At 38.2% G+C, this 27,226-nt stretch overlaps 1 protein-coding gene across 7 annotated transcripts in view; it reads left to right on the top strand.

Annotated features, from left to right (window-relative positions):
- LOC308224929 (protein CFAP20DC-like) overlaps positions 1 to 27,226 on the top strand; it is a 136,910-nt gene that overhangs the window by 75,462 nt on the left and 34,222 nt on the right. For 5 of the 7 annotated variants that reach the window (XM_080625315.1, XM_080625309.1, XM_080625310.1 and 2 more), the window contains 7 exons: positions 7,361 to 7,445; positions 9,199 to 9,288; positions 9,648 to 9,741; positions 13,091 to 13,163; positions 19,350 to 19,464; positions 21,679 to 21,835; positions 23,652 to 23,816. In XM_080625315.1, coding sequence (XP_080481441.1) covers positions 7,425 to 7,445; positions 9,199 to 9,288; positions 9,648 to 9,741; positions 13,091 to 13,163; positions 19,350 to 19,464; positions 21,679 to 21,835; positions 23,652 to 23,816 — 715 coding nt within the window. In that variant the 5' untranslated portion in view covers positions 7,361 to 7,424. Of the gene's footprint in view, positions 1 to 341; positions 643 to 2,417; positions 2,454 to 7,360; positions 7,446 to 9,198; positions 9,289 to 9,647; positions 9,742 to 13,090; positions 13,164 to 19,349; positions 19,465 to 21,678; positions 21,836 to 23,651; positions 23,817 to 27,226 lie in introns of those variants that run through there. The other 2 variants (XM_080625313.1, XM_080625314.1) reach the window with 2 other exon arrangements.

Here is a 27,226-nt window from a genome sequence, read left to right as displayed (position 1 = left end):
ATAACCACCATGCCCAGGGGCAATTGCCAAGTGCCAAAATGGTCTAATAAAGATTCTTACAGAATCTCTAAGGGGAAGTATTTGTGGGGCTTAGGAAAATAGGTTATGAGCTGATTCTCAATTTTAACATGTTTACCCAAGAACTGTCATCTCCAAATCGCTGTGTTTTCTGATTCAAAGGTGATACTCCATCCTTCTGAAAGAAAAGCCTTCAGCTGATGGAGAGATTATATGCATCTCTCAAAGAAATGATTCTGTTGTAGAAGATCAAATGGGGACAGCCAGGCTAACTAACAAATTCCATTTTATTTATTTGAACAGTACTTGTATGAGAAGACCAAGGTATAAATAAAAATGAGACAAAGGTCAGAGTTCACGTACATGGCTGAAGGAGGAAACATTCTGCTGGAAAATCTTCAGAGATCCACAAAGGGTAGTGGATACAATGGTGACCACGCAGTTAAATTACCCCGCATGATACGATCTTGACAAACACACTCACAGGAAGGTCACTGGCTGTGGAGGAATGCTCAAAGGAAACTAAAATTGGCTTGGCACTGGGGAAAATATGCCTGAGTTCCATGGCAGCTGTTACCAAGTGAAGGAAAGCAGGCAGCAAGGCACACCATGTCTCCCTTCCCTGTAAGTCAGGAATGACAAGAAGGATCTACAGAAAATGACATAGGATGCCTGGGTGTACACTGTACAGTGGCCTAAATTGTTTTATTAACATACATAATACAGGAATACATTATCATAATAAACCAGACCTTGGAAGTATGATGGGCTCGGGCCCAGTTTAATGACACAAGGTTCCTTGCTAGTCTTACACTACCTGCAATTTCTGATATCATAGTATCTACAACAAATGATATGGGTTTTTTTTCTGCAAAACTAGGAAAAAAACAGAGGAAAAATAAAATCACCTCACAGTATGTCAAAAACCACTTATCTCTGGTAGCTGGCAAAGCTGACTTGTGCAGCCCCATTTTGCCCTGAGCTGTCAGGCAGCTGCTTCCACATATTACACTCACAACTGGCTGCTTCATATGCCTTTATAACTTGAGGCTCTTCAGCCTGAATCTCAACCTTTAACTGGGACGTCTTACTTTCTCAAGCCTTGGCATAACTCCTGCCACAAAGAGCCACTCTTGCTTTTACACATAACTCTGTATCTATACAGTTTCAAGATAAGTTCAGGTGAAACCGTATATAATGAACTGTATGTAGTTTCTGTTGGCTACAGAACTCCCCAATAGCTTTTTTAACTTTCTTTTGCTATCATTATCTCTCTTTTGACCTTGTTCTATTAACTGTTATTTAATAACTTGTAGCTCAGTTTTAGTATTATTGTTTTTCTTATCTCCAGCCCCCTAGAACTCTAATCAGTGTAATCCAGTGCATGATAGAGCCACACTTGCTGTGATTTCTTTGAAGATCCCAAGATAAAATGAGAAAGCTAAATACATCTTATAACTGATTTAACTCATTCCCTTCCTTGGCAAAAGCAAGGTACCTTTCCGGAGCAAAAGCAAGGAAGTTGAACAGGGTGATGGTGGGCTGGGACACTGCAGAAGCCATCAGTGGCTCTGCACTTTCAGTTCCTGTATTTCATCATGCTCTGATGGGCGCTTTGTGGAAACATTAACACACACTTTGAGGAAGAAAACGGTATTCCATTCCTTTTTTTTTTTTTTTGTGAAAAAGCTGTAAGGTTTCAAGAAGAAATGCTATGGTCAAAAAAGCAGTCACTTCAAGGAAAGATCTTTGACTGGTATCTCATTATAAAGACCAGGATTAAACTGGTTCCCCATGACCTTCTTCCCAAAGCTTTTTGAAGCTACCAGGAGGTGTTTGCTTGTTCTTGACAGTGATGTCAAACTAACGGGGCTGTCCTCATTTCCTTCTCTGAGAGAAGAATGCCAGACCTGCAAGTCCATTCTAATTCCTTAAAACCCAAGACTTGGATGTGGCTGCTCTGGCTCATAGTTTCCTACTGAAAAAAAACCAAAACAAAACCAAAACCAAACCCACTTCACACAATGAAGATGAAGTGTCAGACTTTCCCAGGAGTTGAGTGCTCTCTGACTCCGCACAGGCCTGGGTGCCACAGCTCCACTTCAAACAGCCACCCTCTTCCTTGGGTGCCCTGAGAGAGACCCTGTCAGGGGGCCAGCGCTGCCTCCTGTGCCAGCTATGGCCAGGTTTTATTCACTTAGTGCTGGACAGGGAGGCCCGCGGGCGCCACAGCCAGGAGACCGTCACCCCTCTGCAGAGCCGACGCTGAAAGAACACGAATTAACGGGCAAGGCCGCGACTACACACAGGTAGCTGCCGCCCGCCATGATTGATCGATCGAGCCACGCCCCGGGCGCCGCCATTTTAAACGGCTCCCACCGCCCAGTTGGGGGTAGTTTGCCGTACGCCGAGTCACGGGTTTGCTCGCTCCGCAGGTGAGACCCGGCGGGGGTCGGAGCTCTCCGGGCTGTGCAGCCCTCGTCCGCGGTGGGTCCTTGGGAGAGCCTCCGTGGCGGAGGGGCGGGGAGCCGGTCTGGCTCTGGGTGCCGCCGCCGTGCCACACGGAAACGGGTCTGTGGGGATGCCAGGGCTTGAATCATGGATCTTTTGTGAAAACGTTTTATGATCGGCGTTTTATGGAAGAGAAGACCTGGGGTTTTGTTATTGTCTTCTTAATTCTGCGAGTTGTGTGTACGGGCTGGTGTCGCGTTAAAAGGCAAGACCGTTTGGCAGAAAATAAGGCCCCTCAGATATTAGAGGGGCTGGGTGCCGCTAGGCTTAGATTCTGAATGATGCCCAGTTTACCACTCTCCGGTCACGTTCGGTATACTGAGCAATCACGATTTTGGATGCACTAACAGTGCACTGCACCTTCATTCTGATCGTGCTCATGAGCTAACACGGCCACGCTGAAGGATTTGGTCGCGTTCAATGAGAAAACTATTACGATTACCTACTTAAACAGTGCAGTCTGTTGAAGCAACAGATACAGGTTCTTATGGATTGCCAATGATAAATACGCTGTCTGCAAAAGCATGTGCAAATAATAAGTTATGCAAACGCACAGTAAAGTTTTGAATAACACAGACTGGCTTTAAAATATAGAAGTAAAAGGTGGAAAGTAATTTCTACTATATAGAGATTCCCGATTTTCCTGGGGAACCACCTAATACAGTGCAAGTCTCACCCAAGGGCGTCCCAAAGGAGGGAGGGAAGAAAGGTCCAGCCCATCGACCAGTCCCAGGAGTCAAGGGTAATCTCTAATTGATTTTTTCTTGGCTCATCCACAGCGATGTCTTCCCCAATATTCCCTCTGTTGGTCCATTTTACACTATTTTTCACCTTCAGGGTGGAGCTTGAGTGGCTCTGTCATACATACCTTTATTATTATTGGTGTAAAGCTCTGTTGCCTTGCTTTTAAAGGTATATACCACAAATCAAAGAGCATGCTCAAAGAGGGGTGATCTCACTTTGTAGGCAAGTAGCATCAGAGATAGAGGTGTGTTTTTGTATTATAGTGTATTAAAATCACTATAATGAAGCAAAGTTAGCACAAAGGACAGCAGTTTGTCAAAAGATGACAGGCTGTAGGCTCAGGGAATTAGGCAGCTTATCAGTTTCTAGTACCCTCTAGTTCCCATCGCTGCTCGTGTTAGGACAGAGTGTGGCCACAGAATCTCCACTCTGCTCCATCCTCCATCAGCGTTGCCACGGGAACTGCTGTGGAGTGCACATTCCTGGCATACCAGGTGTAGCAGCACCTTCCCCTGAAAATCCGTTTTTCCTTTATGTATGAACAATGCTACATTTTAAATATGTTTGATTTCTAATTATTCCAAAGCTGGCTGTGCTGCTTTTCACATAGGAACACCAGTAGTGTCAGTATAGCTCATTAATGGTCTTTCTGCCCATTTATTACATTAACTTGTATTTTGAGAAAATATATAGTGGTGTTACAAACCCAGCTTTAAATATTCAATATGTGGAATTCATTTGTCTGGAAGATACTAAAACCCTTCATCAGTGATAAAGTGCTTTCTCTGGTGTATCCCAGCCTACCATAAATCAGCACTGGCTTTGGGCCCGTGATGGTGAGTTATATGTATTAACAGTCCTGGATCTAAGCGTATGTTCCCTGCCAAAAAAAGGTGTGTTAGTGTCATTTTTCAATGCAAATTCACTTTATGTTGCTTCACACTTTTGACTTTGGAATAGAAAATCTTAAATAAACACAGCTTCTTCACTGGGATGTTGATGATAAAAATGTATTCATAAACTTACATAAGTTGTCTCTTGCCTTAAAATGGACTATGTTTGTGAAGGTTTGTAGGACTGTATGAATCTGTCCATCCCTCCCTCCCTTGGGGTTAGAGCAGTGCTTAGTGTTAGATAATTTAAAGAAGCATGAAGGTCTAACTCTACTATTTGTGAAATGCTCTTTTGCTTGTAACTATTTGAATCCTAGGCCTACATAAACACAAAATATTTAAATACTTGAATGAAACATTCTAGTTTAAAGCAACAAAATACACAGAAGAAGAAGTCATAGGATGGAGAATTTTTTGCAGGGTCTTAAGTGTTTTGTGTGAATGGAAAGATCAGAGGGCTCTTTGGACTGCTACCACTTTATTTTTGGTGCAGGAAACATTGTGAAACTAATGATTAAAGTTAGTGCACCAATAAAGACCTTACAAGATAAAACCTGATAGGAATCTCTTTTTCCAAAGATAAATAGCTTTTGTTGTTCCTTAGCTTTAGAAGCTACATTTTTGGTTTGTCATTGACTGACACTTTAGGCTTGTATTTTAAGTTGGAGAGATGTACTAAAGTACGTGGTTCAATAAGAAAATAAGTCTGATCTGTGACTGAAAAATGAGTAAACTGCTACTTCATGGCATTCTGTAAATATGTCTATTTATTTGACAAATATGCAAAAAATTGAGGACTTACATTTCAAGATGCCATTGGCTTTTCTAAAATATCCCACTGGATTTTAAGCACAGTTGATTTTTAGAATTTCTGGAGGAGGAAAGATGAAAAATACTGCAACTATCAATTTTCCAGGCTGTTCTCTTTTGTTTTTAATTACAGGTTACTATAAAGACAATAATACTTGACACATAATAAAAGCACTTAATATTATCTTAGTGTACTTATATGACAAATGTCGTTCACTTAACACTTTTAGCAGCTACCAATCTTAATAACAAAGGTAATTTCTAGTCTTCATTTGTAGTAACTTAATGGATATTACAAAGTTACAAGTAAGCAATATATAAGCAAATATGTATTGCAGTGTCACTTGCAATACTTTTTGCCTTTATGAAAGACAAACTGACAAAGTTTACGGTAATCAGCTTAGTATGAATGAATTGTCCCAACACAAAGTTTACAAAGCTTGGGTCTAGTTTCCCTTTCACTAAAAAGAGCCAGCTTGTTATGAACTGAAAAGTTACAAGGGTCGTCAGTTTCCTGAGTCTGTATAAAATACGTTTTGCAAATTAGTAAATAAGTTAGCTTCCTGTATGTCAGTTTAAAAACCAACTACATTGGTGGCAAATATCAAGCCATTTTGTAAGAATGAACTTTAGTTGCCAATTTGAGGACTCCTTGTGATGGTATGAGGTTTATAGTCCTTCATTTGCACAGTTCTGTATTCTTCTACTACCATATACTTCGTAGATCTTACTTCTTCATACGTATTCAACTTTTTCTGTGATCTGTTATGGAAATTGTAATTATTTGATCATCTTTACTATCTTAAACATCATTTGAATGAGAACTTTTCAGTTCAGACACCTGCTTCTTCCACTTAAAAAGAATTAATCAGTAGCAGAAGTTTTTTTGTGATAAAGGTGTGTCTTCACATATATGTTCTTTATGTGCTCAGAGCCAACTGAGAATTATCTCCATACAATACAGTGAAGATAAGTTAGTGATGTCAAGCTAGAGCTAATAAGCACTGCTGAGAGTCAAAGTGTATTAGCGTAGTGTTGAACCCAAGTTAATATATCAAGGTGACTTCCACTCATGCACTGTATGCGGAGCTGTTTGCATCTTCCTTCAGAACCCTGTGTGATTTGCCATTAGTGGACTGACTCCTATGAAAGCCAGGTATGCTTTATGAGAACACAGTGAAGTATTAAATGCTATGTCTTACATGTAATTCTGACTACAGCAGTGTCTACAAATACTGTAGTTGTCCACCTTGCTAAGTAGCATTACCTTTCAATCCTGAAGGATGGTATGGTATGAAGCAACCTATACATGCTACAGATTAAATGTTTTTTTCAAAATATATAGGCTGATTACAGTCTCAGGAGACTCCTGACTAGAATATCAGTGGTAGTCTATGAAAGAGATGAGTTACTCTTTTCAGTCTTGGAACTTTATACTTCTAATACAGTCACTCTTCCATCAGGATCCCTACATTTATTTAGCTTTAATATTTTTCCCTGAGATGTAATAAAGCATAACATAACTGCAGAATATGTGAGGGTTGTATGAAATGCATGCCATTTAGCAAATCTGAAACTGATTTTTAAAGCAAAAGGGCTTTGCTCCAAGTAAAAGCAGTGTCTTCCCTTCTACCTCATTCGTGTAAAATGAATACATAAAACCTGAGGGATTGTGAAATCCTCAGTTATAGAAAGACAGGTACACCACTGAGAGTTGCAGTAATACTCGTAAATACATACTGTTGGAGGGCCTCTCTTCTGCCTCTCTTGCACTACTGGTCCTTCACATTTAGCTCTGCCCAAGTGAATCAAAGCAGTAGGTCACTCTGAGATTAGCTCCACGGTGCCACTACTTCTGAGGCATGAATCATGTAATTTTCAGTAGTTGTGGCTTGTTTAAAGGCTGCAGATAATAGCAAAGATAAGGCTGCAGACAAAAAAAATTAACAAATGATGATTTCCAGAATGAGTGCTGTGTATGTAAAATGAATATCTATATATAAAGAAACAATACATGTGTTAGAAGTACGTTCTTTAAAAGGCATTTCTAAAATGTCTAGTTCATAATTTGGAATAGTTCAATATAGCTATTAATATACTCATTCTTAAAAAAACATTTATGCTAATTGAACAAGTGGGAGATTTGTATGGAAGCTTGTCTAACATGCAGAATCATGCAATCCATGTTTGATGTGCAGCAGCAGCATGAAAGAATAAGATCAACATAGTAATTACATTTTTTGGTAGGCCTGTTAAAAATGCCATGGTTTCTAAATTTCCCTTTCCTTATAATCTGAACGTTTAAACTGAACTGGTGTTTCTGGAAACAGCCCGGGGTAAATTTCTAATATCTGATCTGGTTTCCATTTTTATTTTATTTACAGGCAATTTTAAGACATTACTGTCTAAGAAGCTTGAAATCAGTCTTTTGCCTGTGAAAACTGGAAAATGTTTAAAAATCAGTATCAGGTAAAACAAATAGGTTTTTATTACCCTTTTTCATTTCATCTCTGGGAGAACGCAGTTAAAGTTGGCTTAGTTGGGGGAAGTGGGGTGGGCAAAAAGTCCAGAAACAAAAATGTTTTGGAATTTTTCATTATTCAGTATTTTTTCTAGCAATGTTGCATCAAGTAGCTGCTGATGCTGTCAGGGCTAGCATGGACACTAACATGCTGTTACCCATAGCTTCTTGTCTGTCTTTACTCTCACTGGCCAGGGAAGGCACACCATCTGCTCCCACCCAATCAAGGGAGCAAGTCCAGCACTTCAGGTGTAGTCAGAAAATGTGGGTTGGTTTATTCTTTTGGTCCAGCACAGGGTTGTAACAACACTCATTGCTTCATTTGATTTCCTGACCTTCCTTTTCACTATGCTTTGCCTCCCTTTCTCTACACCAGTGCCCTCTGAAGAGAGCAACACACATGTAACTGCTCTTTCCCCCACTGATCCCCGATGTTCTACATCTGTACCAGAAATTGGTATTTCTGGTGCTGTTACCTAGGCTATCTGAGCTTTATATAGTATTTTTTGGTTCCATTGCCTTGGTGCAGTCAACTTTGCAGGATTGTGCTCCCCAAAAGACGCTCCATACTCCCTTCCAATTGATTGTGGAGTTTGACAGTTACTTGCTTAACTCCCCCTTGGCCACCCCTGAGGTCCAGCCATCCTCCATGGCAATAAGTGACTTTTTCTCATGCCATGTCTGCTCACCCCTCTTGTTCATTCTGACTTGTGGGCGATTGTTTGGGCAGCTGAGCAGAAAGAATTAGGGAGTGCAGGCAACTAGGAATGAGAAGAGAGCAGCAGAGTTGTAATGATTGATTAGGTCAACCATGCTGCTGAGAAAATGCCTAGCAAACTGTAGGCTGAGTACATCAGATGTCACCAAAAATGTGACATCAAATGGGAAAAATATTGAAGCAAATAATTCCCAAAGGAGAGGTGATAAAGCCTATGTCCCCCAAGTGCCTGGAGTTAGATTCTTTAATGTTTAATAGTGCACATGCTCTATGTAAGGAGTTGTCACCTGGCAGAGACATTCATAATCTTTTTCCACTATTAATGATCTGATGTCTTGTGAAGGCTGGAGCATGAGTACAGCCCTTTTTATGGTAATACTGGTAGGGTCAGATCTACTATGAGGCCACATAAGTTGGCACAGAAAAGATAGTAAATTTTTGTGAGTTTCCCAGACTGGTCAAATCAGGCTGGAATTTGATAACTAGTAGAGAAGTTACTGGGAAATGTCTTTAACATACATGCGTAGACAGATTATATAAAGTTCATTTCCATAGGAAATCAGACAAAACATTCAATCTGCAATAGCTTATTTTTTAGCAGTAAGTTTTAAAACTCACCTCATTTAATGACTGGTAGAAATTAACCGTATGCAAATATAAATTACTAATCTCAAAACATGAAAAATTACTGTAATTTTGCTTTTTAGAGAATGACACTCTAAAATAAAATTTTAAACATTGCATGGTATTCCTTCAATCTTATGTTCTTCTCCTCCATTAAAGCCAAATACTGACTATTTTAATTGCTATGTTAGGGTAGTCAAGAAACTGTTATTAGTGTTCTGCTGTCTGTCTGATCAGTAATACTGACTGTGGTAACAGCCTAATATTGTTCTTACCTACTCATCTTGACCATTGATGATTCAGTGCTGAACATGTGATTGGATGGTGTATCCTTAAACCATTTCATCATCATTTCATAGGGTGGCCCATTTGTTGAAATATTCAGTGCTCAAGGCAAGAACCCAGAAGCAATATGGAAGATTTGTGGCAATCCGTCAGCTATATGGAAAGTAAGTTGTTTTTTTTTAAAGAAACTTATAAAACGAGTATAAAACAAACATGAATGAAGATTAATTTTGTAGTTTAAATATTTAGGAAGTAATTTTGCTATTCTGCTACCTAATGGGTTGAGTTGGGCCCATTGGAGCATGAGTCCTGTTTGTCAGCATTATTTGTTCATAAAACATGCAAGTAAAGGACATAATCCATAAAAATAGATTACCATGATATTTGAACTCCTGTCATACTTGCAGTGCCATCTGCCATTTGAGATGTAAAAAATTCAACTTTGCATGATAGTGGTGTGGTTGATTGTGAGGAGAAGAATTCTGTCATGATTCTTATGTTTGGTTATTGTTCCTTTCTGTAGGAATATGATAGAGAAGTAAAAGGCTTTATTTTTGTACTTGAAGGAAACAGTCAAGTCAACAAAATGCAGCTACCAAAGGAAACTAGACAAACATGTAAGTATCAAAGAATTTAATGTCTGTGATGTTGTTCTGATTATTAAATCAGTCTTGTATTGTGATATAAAACTTGCTCTATTCTCCTTTACTTTGGGCATAATTCAGTGTTAGCAAAGTGGGTTTTTTGTTAGCTTTTTAGATGGTCAGATACAAATGAGTAAAAGGTATAGAAATTAAAGTAATGGCTGTAGGGAAGATCCTTGTTGATACATGCTGTCTTAGTGCTGTTGGGTTCACTTCTTGTCATGGTTTAAGCCCAGCCAGTAACTCAGAACCATGCAGCCACTAGCTCACTCCCCCTCTTCCTTTCCCCGCTCCCAGAGGGATGAGGAGGAGAATCAAAAGAATGTAACTCCCACGGGTTGAGATAATAACAGTTCAGTAACTAAGGTATGACACAAAACCACTACTGCTACCACCAATAATAATAAGAGAAATAACAAGGGAAGAGAATCCAACCGCTCACCACCCACCGACTGGTACCCAGCTGGACCCCGGCCGTGATCTAACCCTTCTGGGGAACTGCCCCCAGTTCTACATCCTGGGCATGACGTGCTGTGGTGTGGAATACCTCTTTGGCTGATTTGGGTCAGATGTCCTGTCTCTGCTTCCTCCCGGCTTCCCCTCCTCCCTGGCAGAGCATGAGACTCAGAAAGTCCTTGGTCAGAGTAAACATTACTGAGCAGCAACTAAAAACATCAGTGTTGTCAGCGTTGTTCGCAGGCTGAAAGTCAAATACACAGCACTGCACCGGCTACTAAGAAGGAGAAAAATGATTGCTACTGCTAAACCCAGGACAGTATCCACTCCTTATTGCATAGCATTCATGTCTTTCTCAGATCCCACATTTTTCAATACACAGTCTTTGTCTTATATACATATATATATATATATATATATACATACATACGCACACACATGCACAAAGAGAGATATCATTCATTGGTGCATGGACCAATCCCTACAAAGCTGCTGAGTTCATCTGGTCCACAATGTTGGGCTCCACCTCTTGTAACAGTCTTTCAGAGCAGGAGAGACAGTGTGTAGTGTTGGATTGGCCCGCTGATGACACTGCGTAACTCCTCACCGCTGAGCTCATCTGGTTTCATCAAAGTTCATTCTTTGTTGGGATGATGGTCAGAGGGAAGTCAGGGCCAGTCACTGGTGACATGAAGACATCTAGTTGGTGGGCTATAAAAGTGCTACACAGCAGGCAACAGCATACAATTGAGTTCATTGGCTCCTTTCCCCTAAAATCAAATCCCCTTGAGGTATACATTGGACTTCCTCATCTTCCTGCATTATCCATCAAGTATATCTGGGTCCTTGAGCAAAAGCAATCCCATGAGTAGGTTTCCCTTTATCTGGAGCAGGAATAACCCAGACTGTCTTCCCCAGCAAATTCTTTATGTGCACCACAGGAACTTTATCACCTTCTACAGTATGTGAAAGTTCTGACTGGGCTGGGCCAGCCCTGTTGGCAGATCCTCTGGTGTTGACCAACCAGGTGGCTTTTGGTAAATGTGTATCCCAGTGTTTGAAAGTCCCACCACTCATTGCTGTCAGTGTAGGTTATAACAGCCCGTTGTACCTTTCGATTTTCCCAGAGGCTGGTGCATGGTAGGGGACGTGATATACCCACTCAATGCATGCTCTTTGGCCCAAGTGTCTATAAGGTTGTTCCGGAAATGAGTCTCATTGTCTGACTCAGTTCTCTCTGGGGTGCTGTGTCGCCACAAGATCTGTTTCTCAAGGCCCAGGATAGTGTTCCTGGCAGTGGCATGGGGCACAGCGTATGTTTCCAGCCATTCAGTGGTTGCTTCCACCATGGTAAGCACATGGCGCTTGCCTTGGCGGGTTGGTGGGAGTGTGATATAATCAATCTGCCAGGCCTCCCCATATTTGTACTTCAGCCATCGTCCTCCATACCAAAGAGGCTTTAACCATTTTGCTTACTTAATTGCAGTACATATTTCACAGTCATGAATAACCCGGGCAATAGTGTCCATTGTTAAGTCCACTCCTCAATCACGAGCCCATCTATATGTTGCATCTCTGCCCTGATGGCCTGAAGTGTCATGGGCCCACCGAGCCAAAAATAATTCACCCTTATGTTGCCAATCTAAGCCCATCTGAGCCACTTCAATCTTAGCAGCTTTATCCACTTCTTGGTTGTTCTGGTGTTCCTCAGTGGCCTGACTCTTGGGTATGTGAGAATCTACATGGCGTACCTTAACCACCAGGTTCTGCACCCGGGCAGCGATAATCTTGCCACGGTGCAGCAGCCCAGATGGGTTTACCTCTGTGTTGCCAGTTGCTCTGCTTCCATTGCTGCAACCGCCCCCACAGGGCGTTTGCCACCATCCATGAGTCAGTATAGAGGTAAAGTACTGGCCGCTTTTCTCGTTCAGCAATGTTCAAGGCCAGCTGGATGGCTTTCACCTCGGCAAACTGACTCGATTCACCCTCTCCTTCATAGGTTGACCACCCGAGGAGGAAAAAAATGAAAGTGTAATTGCCAGACACTTCTATTATATACCCCTTGAAGTATAAAGGTGATGACCACACTGGGAACGCAAGCCAGATCAGTTTCATGATCAATGACTCTATTGTATTACAAGTCATTACCATAAAGTACAGCGAAATAAGAACCTTAGCCCAGGCCCCCCAGCCAGTAAACACTAAACCAGCAACTACCAGCTATAAGTAACGTAGACATGCTGAAACTCTTGAGATAAGAGCAACAACTTTGACAGCCAGTAAGTCAGCATTGTGACGAGTGGCTATTAATCCGAAACAATAAATGCTTATCACAGATACGACTAGGCACACTCTGGTCAGATCTGTCGTTATCTCAACCCTTCGGGACCCATGTTGGGTGCCACAAAGAACTGTCGTGATTTAAGCCAAGCCAGTAACCAGAACCGTGCAGCCACTTGCTCAGTTGTTTGAAGTTGTTTAAGGACATGTATGTTGTCACAAACATGGTCACAAGTTTGATATGAGTATAATATAATTTTAATAGGAAAGTATTACTTAACTTTATAATTCATATGGGAGATTTGGTGCTCTTGGAACACAAGAATTGTAAGTAAAAATAAAAAAGTTGCATTTTATTTTCATGAGAATTCCAGCAAAGCCACAGATGGGACTTGTAAAAACAACACTTGTATTGCAGCTTGAATTGGTTTTCTTCAGGTTTTTGTCATGTTCATATGCTATGTGAACCTTGGGAAATAGTGTTGCAGGAGCGTAGCTGTTGGTACAAAATTGAAATGCTTGATGCTGAAATGGGCATCTGCACTCACACAGCACATTGATTGAATTTTCTTCCCCCTATTTCTAGTGGGACTGATCCAGAGATTTCTGACACTTCAGATTTTTGTGCCGCTGGGACGAGACTTCTCCACTGAGTTACTGTAAGGTGCATAAAATGTCCTTGGAATACTTAGTGCCTGTTTGTAGCCATTAATTGTGGTAGTAGACTTTGCATTAAAGCGTGATGATTTATCAGGTCAATAAGGAATTAAGCTAATGAGATCGTTATTTCTTGGATGTTTTAAATACTGACATTCCTTTGAAGGCAGAACAAACTGAAAATCATGAATGGGAACTTGAGTTATTGTCAGTCTTGGACAGCTTTCCGCCCCCCTAGTGGCACCTGTTGTTAATAACCAGCACAACTCAGTTTTGTAACCAGCAGGACAACTAAGATCCGGATTAACAAATGAAACATTAGGCCATTGGAAACCCTGTGATGTTCATTATAATGTGAATAATCTATTTCATTGTCAGGATGGTGTGCTATTTGATGTTGCTGGGTAGTTCTGTCATCTTCTGTGCCTTTGTGCAAGTAGAGTTGTCTTGGAATGTTTTGTTATTTTAACAAATACGCTAGTGTGAATTGACTCAATTATTAAAATTCCTCATTGGATTTGTAATAATTCATGCACGGTTTTAAGTCTCAGTGGTTTGTGAGTTAGTGGGCATTTATAACCTACGTCATGTTGGTAAAATCATACATTCCTCTGTGGCATGCTTAATTTTTGACATGAATTTAGAATCTGAAGGTTGATAAAATGTTTGAAGGATAAATTATTTACCACCTATCGTCACCAGAGAATATTTCAATTTCTGCACGTTGCCTGTTACCCATTCTTTCAATACTGCTGAGGAGACTCTGGCTTGGTCTTTACTCCCTCCTGTCAGGGATTTATACACATTAGTGAAATCCTCTTGAACCTTCTCAAGGCTAAACTGAACCTCCCTGTTCAGCTCCCTGAACCTCTCCTAAGTCAGATGTTCTAGTCTCTTAATCTTCATTATCCTGCACTGGACTTGCACCAGTATGCCTATGTCTCCTGTCTCATGGAGCTGAGTACTGGACCCCATGCTCCGGCTGTGGTCTTACCAGGGCTGAGTAGTGAGGAATGGTTGCTGCCTTGGGTTTGCTGGCAATGCTTTTCCTTCTGCAGCCCAGGGTGCTCTTGACCTATGCTGGAGATGTGCTTTGCTGACTCAGGGTCGACTTGTTCTCCATCAGTGACCAGGACCCTGAGGTCAATTTGTACAAAGCTGCTTTCAAGACAATCCACCCTCAGACTGTTCTGGCACATGGGATTATTCCTCCCCACATACAGGGTTTAGTCTGTAATTTAAAGGTAGGACTTTGTATTTTAAACCTAATTTAGTTTAGGGATTTTTTTTTTCTTTTTGAAATTCATCCTAATTAAGACAGCTGCTTGCTTTTTGTTCACATATATATTTTGCAAGGCAGAAGAATTTTAGAAACCTTGGGAATAACTGAACTCGGTGGGCATTATGTTTTGAAAATCTGGCATTTTCCTAACTCTCTTTGAAATGACATCTCAGAATTAGCATAACTGAAACTACAGTTGTAGCTTCTTTTTACTCTGTGAGGAGTGATGTTTTTGATCATACATAGAAGCTTAGTGGGTTTATAACACAGAGATGCTCTTGATTTATTGAATAAACAGGAACTCTGGGGAGTTTCAAACTCTGGAACATACCTGATAAGGTTTAAGAAGTTTTCTGTGAAAGTTTAGCTAGTTATGTATACAGGAATCTGCAGGGGGAAAGGGGCTTGAAATGTTTGTGTTCCTAAAGTAGTTGTTGATAAAAAAATTAATTGCAAGGCTTGTGAACAGTGCTGCAGAATATAGATAGTTGTACTGTATTTCCTTTTTTCAATCAGTTTCTTCTGTTAATACAAGTTTATTACTTTCTAGTTTTTGATAACCAGCACATGGTTTTTACATGCACAGTAATAGCTTGAATTTGTGAACTGCCTGCTATCATACTCATCATTTTAGCTTTGCTGACAGAGATATGATAAATTATTCATATTAATCTGAAGACCTAGCATGCTTTCAGATACAGAACAATAAAATTAATCTTGCAAAACTTAGACCAACCTTTTAAAATTAGAAGTAGGACAGAAATGCTAATTCTGTCATACTTCTGACAGTGTGTGAAGATTTTAGATAGGGACTGAAGGTAAACTTTATTGAACAGATGTAGCTGGAGGGATTATTTGAAATTCTGATGTTGGCTAGCATAAGGTTCCTTGAATTCTATGTGAAGCAGGAGTGAAATACAGAAACATTCCTAAAAGTATTAGGTTATGTTAAATTCCATAGCTTGCAAAGGACATTAACATACATGTTAAAGCAAACATTTGTTAATAACTCTTGCAGTCAGCGCTTTCATTAAGAGTACCAACACAGCATGGGTGGTAATTCAGGAAACAGATATCCAAAACGAAAAATATCCCACTCTTAAGAATCTGTAAACATGACAAATCAGCTGACCATTGCTATTTCTTTGGCTTCCTATGTTTTAAAATGGAGATGGAGATGATACTATCTGATTTTCTGAAGCACATACTACTTCTGGAGAAAATAGCACTACAGTTGCTAAGTACATTAATATACTAGCATACTAATAGTTAAGCTTTAGCAGAGGATTTTATCTGGGTTTTGACCAGGATACAAAGAGATTTCCATTAATAACAAATTGTGTGAGAGTTGCCCTTTGCTTAGTAACATCAATGAAATGCCTGCTTTTATGTTTGGTAAACTTCCAGTTTAAGTCATTTATAAAGAGACAAATACTTCCATTTTAAGAATAAGTGAGCCTGATAAATGAAGCATCCCTTTAGCAGTCCAGCGTCATTTTTTCTAAGTTCATTTTAAGCCTTGAATTGAACATTAACAAATGGTGAACAGAAGCAAAGTGAATAGGTAATCTGAGAAGATGGGTTTGTCTGTACTCTTGGGTAGTTGCTGCCATTTACTTGCAATCTCAATATAGTTACCATTGTGAGGAGAATAGTCAATTAAAGCTGAAAATAAAATAAAATTGAAAATGAAATTGGTAGGTAATTTTGCTTTCAAATAGTTTGCAAATGTAGATGTTAAGTGTGAAATGAATGCAGTTAATGACCATAGCTGGGAGAGTTATGCACCTGCTGATCACAGGAATGTTATTATAAATGAGGTTGATTTTCCTGTCGACTACCTCATTTTTCTCAACATGGTCTTGTTACTTTTCTATCACATGTCTGGCCCTTAGATATAAATACTCAAGCACAGACATAATAAAAATACTTTAACTCCTATATAGTTTTTTTTAGTACATCTTTGAAAATCAAGATGTGTGCTGCAGATGTTTCTTGCCTTTGTAGGTTTAGCATAGGTTGGTGCTTTTTGATAACAGGAAAAAGTTGAGTTTCACCGCAGGTATTCTTGTATCATTTTACAAGTGGGAGTTCAAATGGTCTAATTCCTGTTGTCTGAATTATTTCAGAAGAGAATTTCATCAGCCCCTTGGTTTCTTTTCCAAGAAGCAATGTAACTGAAGTCTGAAAGTTATGCCAACTCTTCTCCCAGGAAGTAAATGATTTTACAGAATTTTAAGACCATCTTTTTCCAATTTTGCCAGTTCTTCAAATGTTTCACCTACTTTTGCCTGTCCTATATAAGTATCTTTATTGTTTTAAATGTAATTATTAACATAAATCTTAAACCTCTTTAGGTTTGGTTGTAACTATATATCTTAAGTTTGATGCTTCTTTACAGCACACATGCCATCACAAAAACCATCTTATTTTAGACTTACATGACAGAGTTGGATATAAATGTATGTATTTTTATCTAAATGAAAGTGCTCAGTACTGCACTGCACTTTGGAATGTAACTGAGCTGTACATTTACTAATGGCCTTTTTATTGCTGAGGTACCTAATATTTTTCAGGAGAGAGAAAGATAAAACTGTTAATATAAATATAAATAATAAAATTTAAACATACTGAACTAATATTATAAAGTGAATTTAAGTTTTTATTACCAGTTGTTTGGAGTTATGCATGACTTCAGTCTAGGCACCTACCTCTCTGTTGTAGCATCATCTAAAGCAACACTCTACATTGAGAATTACACAGCTTGAGATTCAGCAGGAATAGTATTTGTGCTTCAGCACTCAGGTTATTGCAGCTGTGTGGTTCCTTAGGGATTTCAACCAAACACTACTTCAGTTCTTTAGAGTTCTTTATTACCTTAATCTCATATCAAGGTTTAGACAGAGTGGAGATTTCTGAAAACTACATCCATAGGTTTTCCATCAAAGGGCATATGAGAAGCAAAGTGGTGAATGGAACTAAGTCTTGAAAAGTAGGATCAAGTCCACCATGTAAGACACTTTGAGGTCTTCTGATGAAATAACTTTTCAAGGGCTTGATGTTATTATTCATACATCCATAAATATGCGCAGATGATTCTGAAATCTGCTATGTCAAATGATAGCAGTGGTGAGGAGGTAATGTGCTTCCCCTGACACACTAGTGAAATTTTTGCCTTTGAAGTGCATGTGACTAGACTAACTGCTAGTCTTGCAAAGTGAAACAGCTAGTAGACTCCTCCACTGTGTTTTTATTTGCCCACCCATCTTATGAAGATTAACAGATTAAACATCGAATGGTCTCCAGGGGAGAGGAAAGAATCAAGAAGTTCTGGAAGGCTGATGGGCTTTGTTTGATATGCATAATGATCTTAATGACTATGGGGAAACAAGGTGCTACTGTATCTTTATTATGTGTACTGGTAGAACTTTTTGATCTTAACATACTTGCAGTATATTTTGTACTGCCCTTGACTGAACTCTTGAATTGGCAGAATAGCTCAAGTATGTAACTTGCTCTAGAGTTAATGCCCTCCTAAGCTGACCTAAGGAAACCTAAGAAGATTCTAGGGTGTTTGCCTATAGATTTTGGGTGGCAACATTTCATTAGCTAAGCTACAAATAGTCCTTACTCATGAAAAAGTGTTTTCAATAATAAAAAAATCTACAGGGCTTTCTCACAATTTCAAAGTAAACCCCAGCATTTAAATATAATAATTATGAGGATGTCTAACAATACTAACTAGTGACAGAAAATTTATTGTAACAATTTGTCATCTTCTAAAAGGGGCTGCTAATTACAGAGGAATACCCATCTGTTAGAAATAGTCTTGTTCAAAAATAATAGGTAAATTAATCATTACTTCCCCATACAGATTGCAGCCTATAAAGTAATGTCTGTTCTCTGGTATAATAAGGTAGAACTACTGGGGGATATCAAGGTTGTGCTGCTGTTGTGGTTTAACCCCAGTAGGTAGCTAAGCCACACATAGCAGTGCTCTCACTGCCCATATCCACTTCTTGTACCCCCCAGCCTCCTTGCTGGCAGGCTAGTATAAGAAGCACAGAAGGTTTTGATGCTGTGTAAGCTCTGCTCAGCAATAATGAAAACACCTCTGTGCCATCAGTACAGTTTTCAACACAAATCTAAAGCACAGCTCTCTATAAGTTATTTTGAAGAAACTTCCCTCTATGCCAACTAAAACCAGTGCAGCTGCTCACAACTTGAATGAAACAGAACATAAAAATGAGCATCTTTACCAATTTAAAGGAAACCTAATCTTTGTGAGCATGGCTGTGGTCTGTATCTGTTAGAAATGTCCTTGGTATCATTGTCAGATTACCTGAATAGCGAGTAATAAACTTCTGTAATATAATTCACATTTGAAGAGACGTGCTCAAAAAGTAAATCAGACAATGTCTTGTGTCTCTGTCTATAAGCTGATGAGAGTCTATATGAAATGACAGAGACATTTTTAGGAAAAGAAAGCAAATAATGTTTTTCTAGTTAGCATGTAACATTGTGTCCCAAGGTAACACAAGCTTAAGGGGCAGAAGCAAGTGCGATTATTAAAGGCTGCTGGGTTCTCGGTTCATACAAATTGAATTCTTTCGTAGTCTGAAGGGCTGTGGAAAGCTAGCAAAGAGGTAGACTGTTGAAATAAAATGAACATGTAAAGTGATTTTCTATGTGCAGGAATATAGCTGCCAATTTTGAATTGGAGAAAGAAATCTTATTACTCATCTTGTAAAAGCAGTAATTCTCAAATTCTGTATTTGCTATCACTGACACAAAGGTTCTGCCTATGAATAGATGTGTTTATGATAAAAAGATATCTTGTCCAAAGATACTGGATTACTGAATTGACAAAAATCTGTTCTGTTCTCTCCTGCTTTTTCTTTTATAGGATAACTGATTTAGGAAATATTAAAAGAAGATTGTATTTATCAACAGTCCACAAGCAGTTGTCTGTAACCCCTCTGCATGCAAAAATTCCGCTGTTTACAATGAAGCGCAGAATAGTAAGTATCTTGGGAGTATTTCTTGGACTGTGGTTGAGCACAGGTTTTTTCACCAGAGGCATATTATGGAAGTTTATACGTATCAAAGACAGACTCCAGTTCTGGTGAAACTTGAAGACCTTTATTTCGCATCTTGTATCCCTTTTATAGTCTCCTAGGTGCTAAGCAGTAACTTTTCACTCTTCTACTCCCTTATCATCCCGATTTAGCAAAACTACTAAGGGTTACAAATATTCACACTGATTGGTCTGTCTTTGAGATGCACATCCTGCTTTATCTTGCAAACCCCCTGCTTTGTTTTGCTAACCGATCTTTACCCTTCATTGTTCTCTTTACAGTTCCCAAGGCTTAGGCCAATCGGGGCATTAACACCTGGTGTTTTCTTCACGGTTCCCAAGGCCTAAGCCAGACCAGGGCAACAGCACCTGGTATTTTCTTTACTGTTCTCAGGGCTTAAGCTGGACCAGGGTGATAACGCCTGGATCCATTTCGTTAACTATTTCTATCCCTCACCCACAACAGACCTGTTGAAATTACTGTTTGGTTTATAATTCAGTTGCTGCTCATTCAAGATAGGTGTATATGTCCTCTCTACTGGATAGTATCAGAACTGCTTAATACTACTACTTTTCTACCCTTCTTCTGACATTAGGAGTTCATTCCCATTTTCCAAGATTAATGTTGTTTGTGATGTGTTTATTCCTTACTTCCTCCATCTATTCAGCCTCTGTAATTTCTCTGTGTCCCTGATACTTCTTCATTATAGTGCTCCTTTTCATGTGTACCTTACCATGTAGTAGTGAGCTTTTATTACACTCACTGGAGCTGCAGGTAGACTGTAGCTGATGGCTACTTTCCTGTACTTCAGGTTCTTCCAGATTTTGGCACATATAAAACAATGTGTATGACAAACTAATAAAAACAAGCCACGGCCATCATCATCTCCCTGTTCTACTCTTCCACACCCAGCCACAACGTAAGATAATAGCTGTCAAAATGCAAAACCTGATGGTTACAATATAACCTTGTAAAGACTCAAGTCTCAAATACTGCTTTAGAAAATCATGTGGAGATGAGAATAGCTTAACTATTTTACAATACAAGTATGCACCAAGAGAACTAGGTAACACCTAGTATACTAGGTGGATCTGGATTTAACGCTAAACATGAGAAAGAATATTTTGGAAAAGAATTCTGAAGTTATGACTTAGAGTAGTTCTGGTGGAGGCAGCTGTGATAATTTGGTAGATTTTTTTTTTTGTGGTTGGATTTTCTTATAAATTAATATACATCAGATCATACCCCTGAAGTTCAAGATCTACTACAATGAAATTATTTTTTCTTCAGTATAATTTCAGTTAGTTGGCCTTGGTGCCAGACTAGCATAAATGTTTCAGGATTAAAGTATGCATTAATGTACCATGTTAAAGTCAATCAGAATATGAACTTCAGGTTTGTGTTCTAATTTAGATAATAAAACATTAATCAGAGATCCATCTAAATGCTCTGATCAGTTCTAATGACAAAATATTTTAATAACCTTAGTGCTTGAACAATACTAGGTCTGTATTTCTTAGTATATCTGAATACGTATCTGTCTCTTTTACGTGGTTATCTGATTTTTTATTGTTGCTTTTAGTTAAAGGAAGGACTATGCTGCTTTCAGTGATTAGATAGATAGTTTAACTTGCTGTATACACAAGAAGTAGTTTTAAGATGTTGTGATACCCTGAGGTCTGTCTTGTTCATAATGTACATTTTCCTGATATTTTTCAGTGTGGAAGGGGTGCAGGCTTTGGAGAGGTCATTTTTTTTAGGAATCTTAGAAAGAAATAATCAAAGAATATCCAGCTCTAACCTCTGGGGCACTTAAGCTGCCGTAACTTTAACTTATGAAGTAATACTGAATAACAACTTCTTTTCCCCAGAAAACCTTCAATGAATGTATTTTCTTACAAGTTAGCTGCAAAACATATTGTAGATATGCTAGTTGGGCTGTCAGTCACTAGGTTATGTATACTGATTTGTATAAGTAATAGCTGTACGTGCAAATATAGCAATAGATTTTCTATTATCAAAATGTGCACTGTTAATTGCAACTTGTGAAAATCTAATACTTAACTGAGATGTTGTTTATAGAGAACTCTACACTAAAATTCTTCTGCAATGATTAGTGTTTGGGTTTTATTAAAGAGTATTGTTTCTCTTTTCTAGTGGTGCAATATGTGTATTGACTTGGTGGGATTCACCAGTGAAATATTCAGAGGAGCTGCCTTCCAGTCTTTGGATGGAATTAGTATTTCAGCTAACTGTAAACTGAGAAAGATCTTCACTTTAAAATCCAAGCCTCAAGATACAGCTGAGAAAGATGGTGTGTTATAATTACTATGTAGTCTTAATCATAACTGTTTGCATTATAAAATCAAAAGCTTCTTAGTCATCAGATTGGCAGTTTGAAAGATAGCATGATTTCATGAAAACTGAAGTGGTAACACAGCATAGTGAATCTGCTAGTGTTGGGCTTTAGGCAACTAATTAAATGTATGTGTGTGTACTCCTCTGTTTTAAACATTGACTTCCTTAGAAGTATTTTGTTGAAGAAATTCTGGCAAGATTTATCAAGTAGAGAGCTTGCTTTAATGAGGGTATATTATGCCGACAGAAATCAGGTTTTGGCCAAGAAAAGAGTGTCTGAAAGGAAAAAGAAAAACAGCAGCATTTGCTGGGTTTTTTTCTTAGTTTTGGACATTAGCAGCTGATGAAAGATTGCTTCTTTAAATAATCCAAGACAAAACTGTAACAGAACAGTATTGCAAGAAACAGAACTATGAAACTATTGTAAATGCCTCTCTGAGATTTTTAGTCCATTTATCCTAACATGTCCTTGTTCATTGGGACCGTAATATTGGTGGTGACCTGAAAAATGAGATATTGTATTTGTAATAGAGCAGGATATTGGTCAAAGTTTGATCAGTCTCCAGACTAGCATCATAATCCTGAATTGCTGTTTTCCAAGGAAGAGTTTCATTCCTCGCTGATAGTTGCGGTAATAGAGGAGGAACTGAAAAAGCACAGCTGGCACTTTCTTATTTTAGAGGAGCCCCAGGTATGGCTCAGCTTCAGTTTCACTCAAATTTTCATTTTGTGGCTTTGAAAGTGCACACCTGAAAAAAGGCTTCTGGCTTCTGATAGTTAGCAGTACTGTAAGTATAACAAAAAGTATCTTCCATTTGGAACACCTAAATAAGGGAGAGTATGTGATCTTTGTGATTATTCCTCTTTGTTGGTGAGGTTGGAAAAGAAAAATTACTTAAAAAAATGACTGCAGAGAGAATCTGGTAAATTCTCAGCAGAAACTGCAGTTAGAGACCTCACTGGCTTTCATTTAATTTAATTTTGTTGGTGCATGGTTTCCTTTCTTCCATTCTAAACAGTTTTTGAAATGTGCGTAAATGTTCTAAATGAGTTCCAAAATTCCGAAGTGTAGTTAACATAATGAGTAGACAGCTTTAATGAACTGTGTGTATGGTAAAATATTGCCGTTTTAATTACTGGATTATCAATTCTGTGGTAATTGCACAGCTGGTGAGCATTAGTATTTTCTGTATGCTTATTTTCTTATCTAGGCAAGTTATAGAATCATTGGAAAAGACCTTTAAGATCAAGTCCAACTGTTAACCCAGCACTGCCAAATCCACCACTAAACTATGTCCCTCAGTGCCACATCTACATGTCTTTTAAAAACCTGCAGGGATAGTGACACCACCACTTCCCTGGGAAGCCTGTTTCAATGCTTGGCAAACGTTTCAGTGAACAATTTTTTCCTGATATCCTATCTAAACCTCCCTTGGAACAACTTGAGGCCGTTTCCTCTTGTTCTGACACTTCTTAACCTGGGAGAAGAGACCAACCCCCACTTCGCTACAGCCTCCTTTCAGGTAGTTGTACAGGGTGTGAAGGTATCCCCTGAGCCTTCTCTTCTCCAGACTAAACCCGCGCTGTCATATAGAAACTTACATACTGTCTTAAAAGTGAAAATTGCAGCAAAATTTTCAAATTGGTGTAATCTATTAAGTAGTTATAACCATGTGAACTGAAACATAACATGTTTTAACCTAACAAATAACCTAAGTCAAATTTGTGTTGTGTCATCTGAGTGAAGTAAAGCCCAAGTTTTTTGATTCTAGCTATGTGTGGTGTTCCAGTTGTGCCATGTGAGCCCACAGATGTTATTCCTCTAACCTGCCAGCTAAATAAAGATGTGCCACAAGTTACACAATTGCTGAACCTGACTAAAATTCACAAGTCAGAAATAAAATGCAGGACACATCCAGGAAGACTGCAAGAAACAGGTATTCTGTTGTATTAAAATACTGTGACTATGATCTATACTGTATGTGTACAAATAGGTTTTTCTGTGAAAGTGCATGGTAAGAGTTCCAGTGCCTAACGAAGTATGGCAGCTCTAGCATAGGTGTATACTAACATGAGCACGGACGCATCTGTCCTATGGCTTGAGATCTGTGTGCAACCTGAACACTTCTAATAAATCAGTGTTGAAAGAAACCCATCTTTTTCATCATTTCATTGATTAGGATTCTAAACATATCAAAAATATAATTTCTTCACTCCCTAAGTGTGGGAGTTTTCCCACAGTGATTATATTAATGAGTGTTCCACTCATTAATAAATATTTTACTTTTTTTGTAAATCCAGTTACACATAACTAATCTGTACTTTTCCTTTTTATTTAAGTTATTTTGTAGATCCATTTGCAACAGTAAATATCCTAAATATGTGCAAGGACTTCTTAAAAAAGCGGGTTATAATGGATTTTAAGATGAGAGTATTTTGTATGCTTCGTTGATGTGCTTCATGGAGAACTCATAATTTGACCCCTTTCAAAATACTGAATTGATATTTTCAGCTTAAACTTGAGAAGTGCATAAACAACTCACTGCTAGAGCTTAGAAAAATACACAGGTGAACTCTCTCTTTATAGGCACCCTCTTTCCTCTATACTTTTGTTACGTTACTACTGGCTTCTGTACAAAGCACAAGGCTAAGCCTTTAATTTGGCCCATAGAATAATTGCAATGTCTTACCAAAGTTTTTAATGTGCCAGCTTTTATGAGTCACAGATTGATCGTACAAAGCACTGGAACATCTTTAGAGAACAAAGTAAGTCTGAAGTAGCTTAGAAGTGGGTCTGAACAAGCAAAGTAGTTCCAGAATCCATTTCCAATACATCTTAGTCAGTGTAGGCAATGTTAGAAGTGGTGCTGTAGGTAAGGAAGGCGCATTTTTATTCCACTGTGCTCAGTATTTTCTTGGTCTTGAGGATTCTCATCTTCAGTGCTTGAATTCAGTAAATAATAATTTACACTGTTTCTGTTAAAATGCTCTGGAAATACATGTGCGAAGTATTGACCAAAGGAATAACATAAATTACGGGGAACAGTAAATACTGGTGAAGTTTAATACTGTAAAAGACAAGACTGTCACAGCCAACAATAGTGTTTAAGGTGTAGCATCTCATGAAACTCTAAAGAAAAATAAACTTTGAAAAAGTATTTTTTGAGAACAACCTGAATAATATGAAAAGTTTTAGAAAATGTTTTAAACTCCGTTTCGTCTGCTTTTACCGGAATACGGAAAAAACCAGCGCATAAAGATTTTATCATCCCCACTAAGCTACCATGCTGATGCTGGTTTAAGTTGTTAACTTTTGCTCTCTCTTTATATACTTCATTAGTAAAGGCAGCACAGCAGGGGATTTAAATTTTTGCATAGAGTAAGACCCTTCATACATTTACTCATAGAAGTTACATTCAGCTTTTCTTAACATGCGAGTACCATTTTTGTAATCCTAAGAGCAAATAATATTTTTAGAGTATTATTGCACTACAAGCAGTAAAGCCAAAGTTCTGTTGCGAAGTTGGATTCTAAGTTTGCTTTTGAAATAGCAGAAGAAACTCTGGAATTCCATTTCTGAGTGTCTGTATTCAAAAATCAATGCTTCTTGTCTGGATTGTCAAAATAGAATGGACTGTAAAACTTAAATGAGTACAGTAGTGTGAATGATAGATCTAAACAGAATAATGAATGTTCATTTAAAACGCAGCTCAGGTTTTATTGTCCAGACTAGAAAGATCTATAGCTTTTAGGTATATGTAGTAAAATAATTAACAATAGCATCTTTGACCTGCATGAAAAGGAAATGCCTTCAGTTTAATCCTCATTCTTAATCCAGTTTTAAGAACGTAGGATGTATTCTTCCAGACATGTTTTTCAAATTGCTGAAGTTGTCCTTGAAAATGGAAGCTTTGGTATATTTAAGTACATTTTAAATGGGAAATGTTTTTTTAATCTACTAAACTTTGTTTCTTTGATAATCAAATGCCTGAATTATCTTTAGTATCAACTTTTAATGACACGTATTTCATTATGCCATCAACACTCTGTTATGGGTAGATGTAGTAATTAATTGCAGTCAATTAATGTGTTCATAAAAAGAGAATTCCATGCAAATCATCTTTTATAATCAAAGCTAGGAACATCCCAAGGTAGTCAGCAAATTAAATTAATTCATGTTAAACCAAGACAGTCATCTTTATGAAATGGCAGCTGTTAGCTGCAACCAAATGTCACATCAGGAAAAAGGGAAGAAGGTAATGGGACAAAGTGGCTTCTTTTGTGCTTACTAGTACAGTAAATTACGATATTTGGTGGCTAATGCATGATATCTTTTTCATTTCCTTGATGACACTGGAAATAAAGCTGATCTGGAAGATTAAATAAGTGTATGAAAAATTCTTAGGAGAATCAACAAAACGTTTCTACTTCATTGCTTTATGGAAGTGTCAGATCTCTAAAGTGAGATAGCAATTTAACACTGAAGTTATAGCAAGAAAAAATCTTAGAATCATAGAATCATGGAATAGTTAGGGTTGGAAAGGACGTTAGGATCACCTAGTTCCAACCCCCCTGCCATGGTCTTCAGACATTATAAATTAATGTGAGGCTACCTTTTTTATCAGCTCTGGAAAGGAGAATTCACTGACAATCTTGGGAGTATTAAAAAGAAGAAATCAGATATTAGATGCAGTTCTGCAGCCATCATAGTGAAATTAATGTGTAATCCTTTTACTGTTCTTCTCTTTGTTTGGAACATTCACCTGTGTTCCATGTTTACTTTTTGCTTATTGTCCAGAGTGGTTGGAGTTTTCTGTGCTTGAAGCTAATTATCAAAATACATCTGTGTGTTAAATGGTAAAAAAATAGTGAAAAGGGTAGAAGGTTTTAACAGAAATAGAGTATGTTTGCAATATTAGAGATCAGCCCTGGTAATAGAGTAGGTTCAGTGATTTCATAAAGCAAGCGACATGTAGATAGTTCTCCTCTGAGCTGTGAATGATACCTTGACAGTCTCACTTCAGCTTTCTTGTTTTGATATTTATTTATTCTGTTATTTATTAATCAGAGTTATTTTTTCTTCCTGTCATAAATTAGGGTTTCATTAGTTCTAAAGAAATCATGCAAATAATTTTTTTATTATAAATAGCCCCATTTTAGAGAAAGCTTGTATGTTGAAACGCTCCTATAAAATGTGCATTTGCTATTCCTGCATATTGCTAGGGATTGTGCTATGAACAACATAACTTTTATATATGTTTAGTAATTATAATTACTTTCTTCCAGTTGATTTGAAGAAATTCATATTCATTCTTTGTACGTACTGTAATTCTTATAAAACTATTAT

This window comes from Psittacula echo (genome assembly GCF_963264785.1).
Source record: "Psittacula echo genome assembly, chromosome: 9".
In the NCBI taxonomy this organism is placed as follows: domain Eukaryota; kingdom Metazoa; phylum Chordata; class Aves; order Psittaciformes; family Psittacidae; genus Psittacula; species Psittacula echo.
This window is presented reverse-complemented; position numbering and strand designations above follow the sequence as displayed.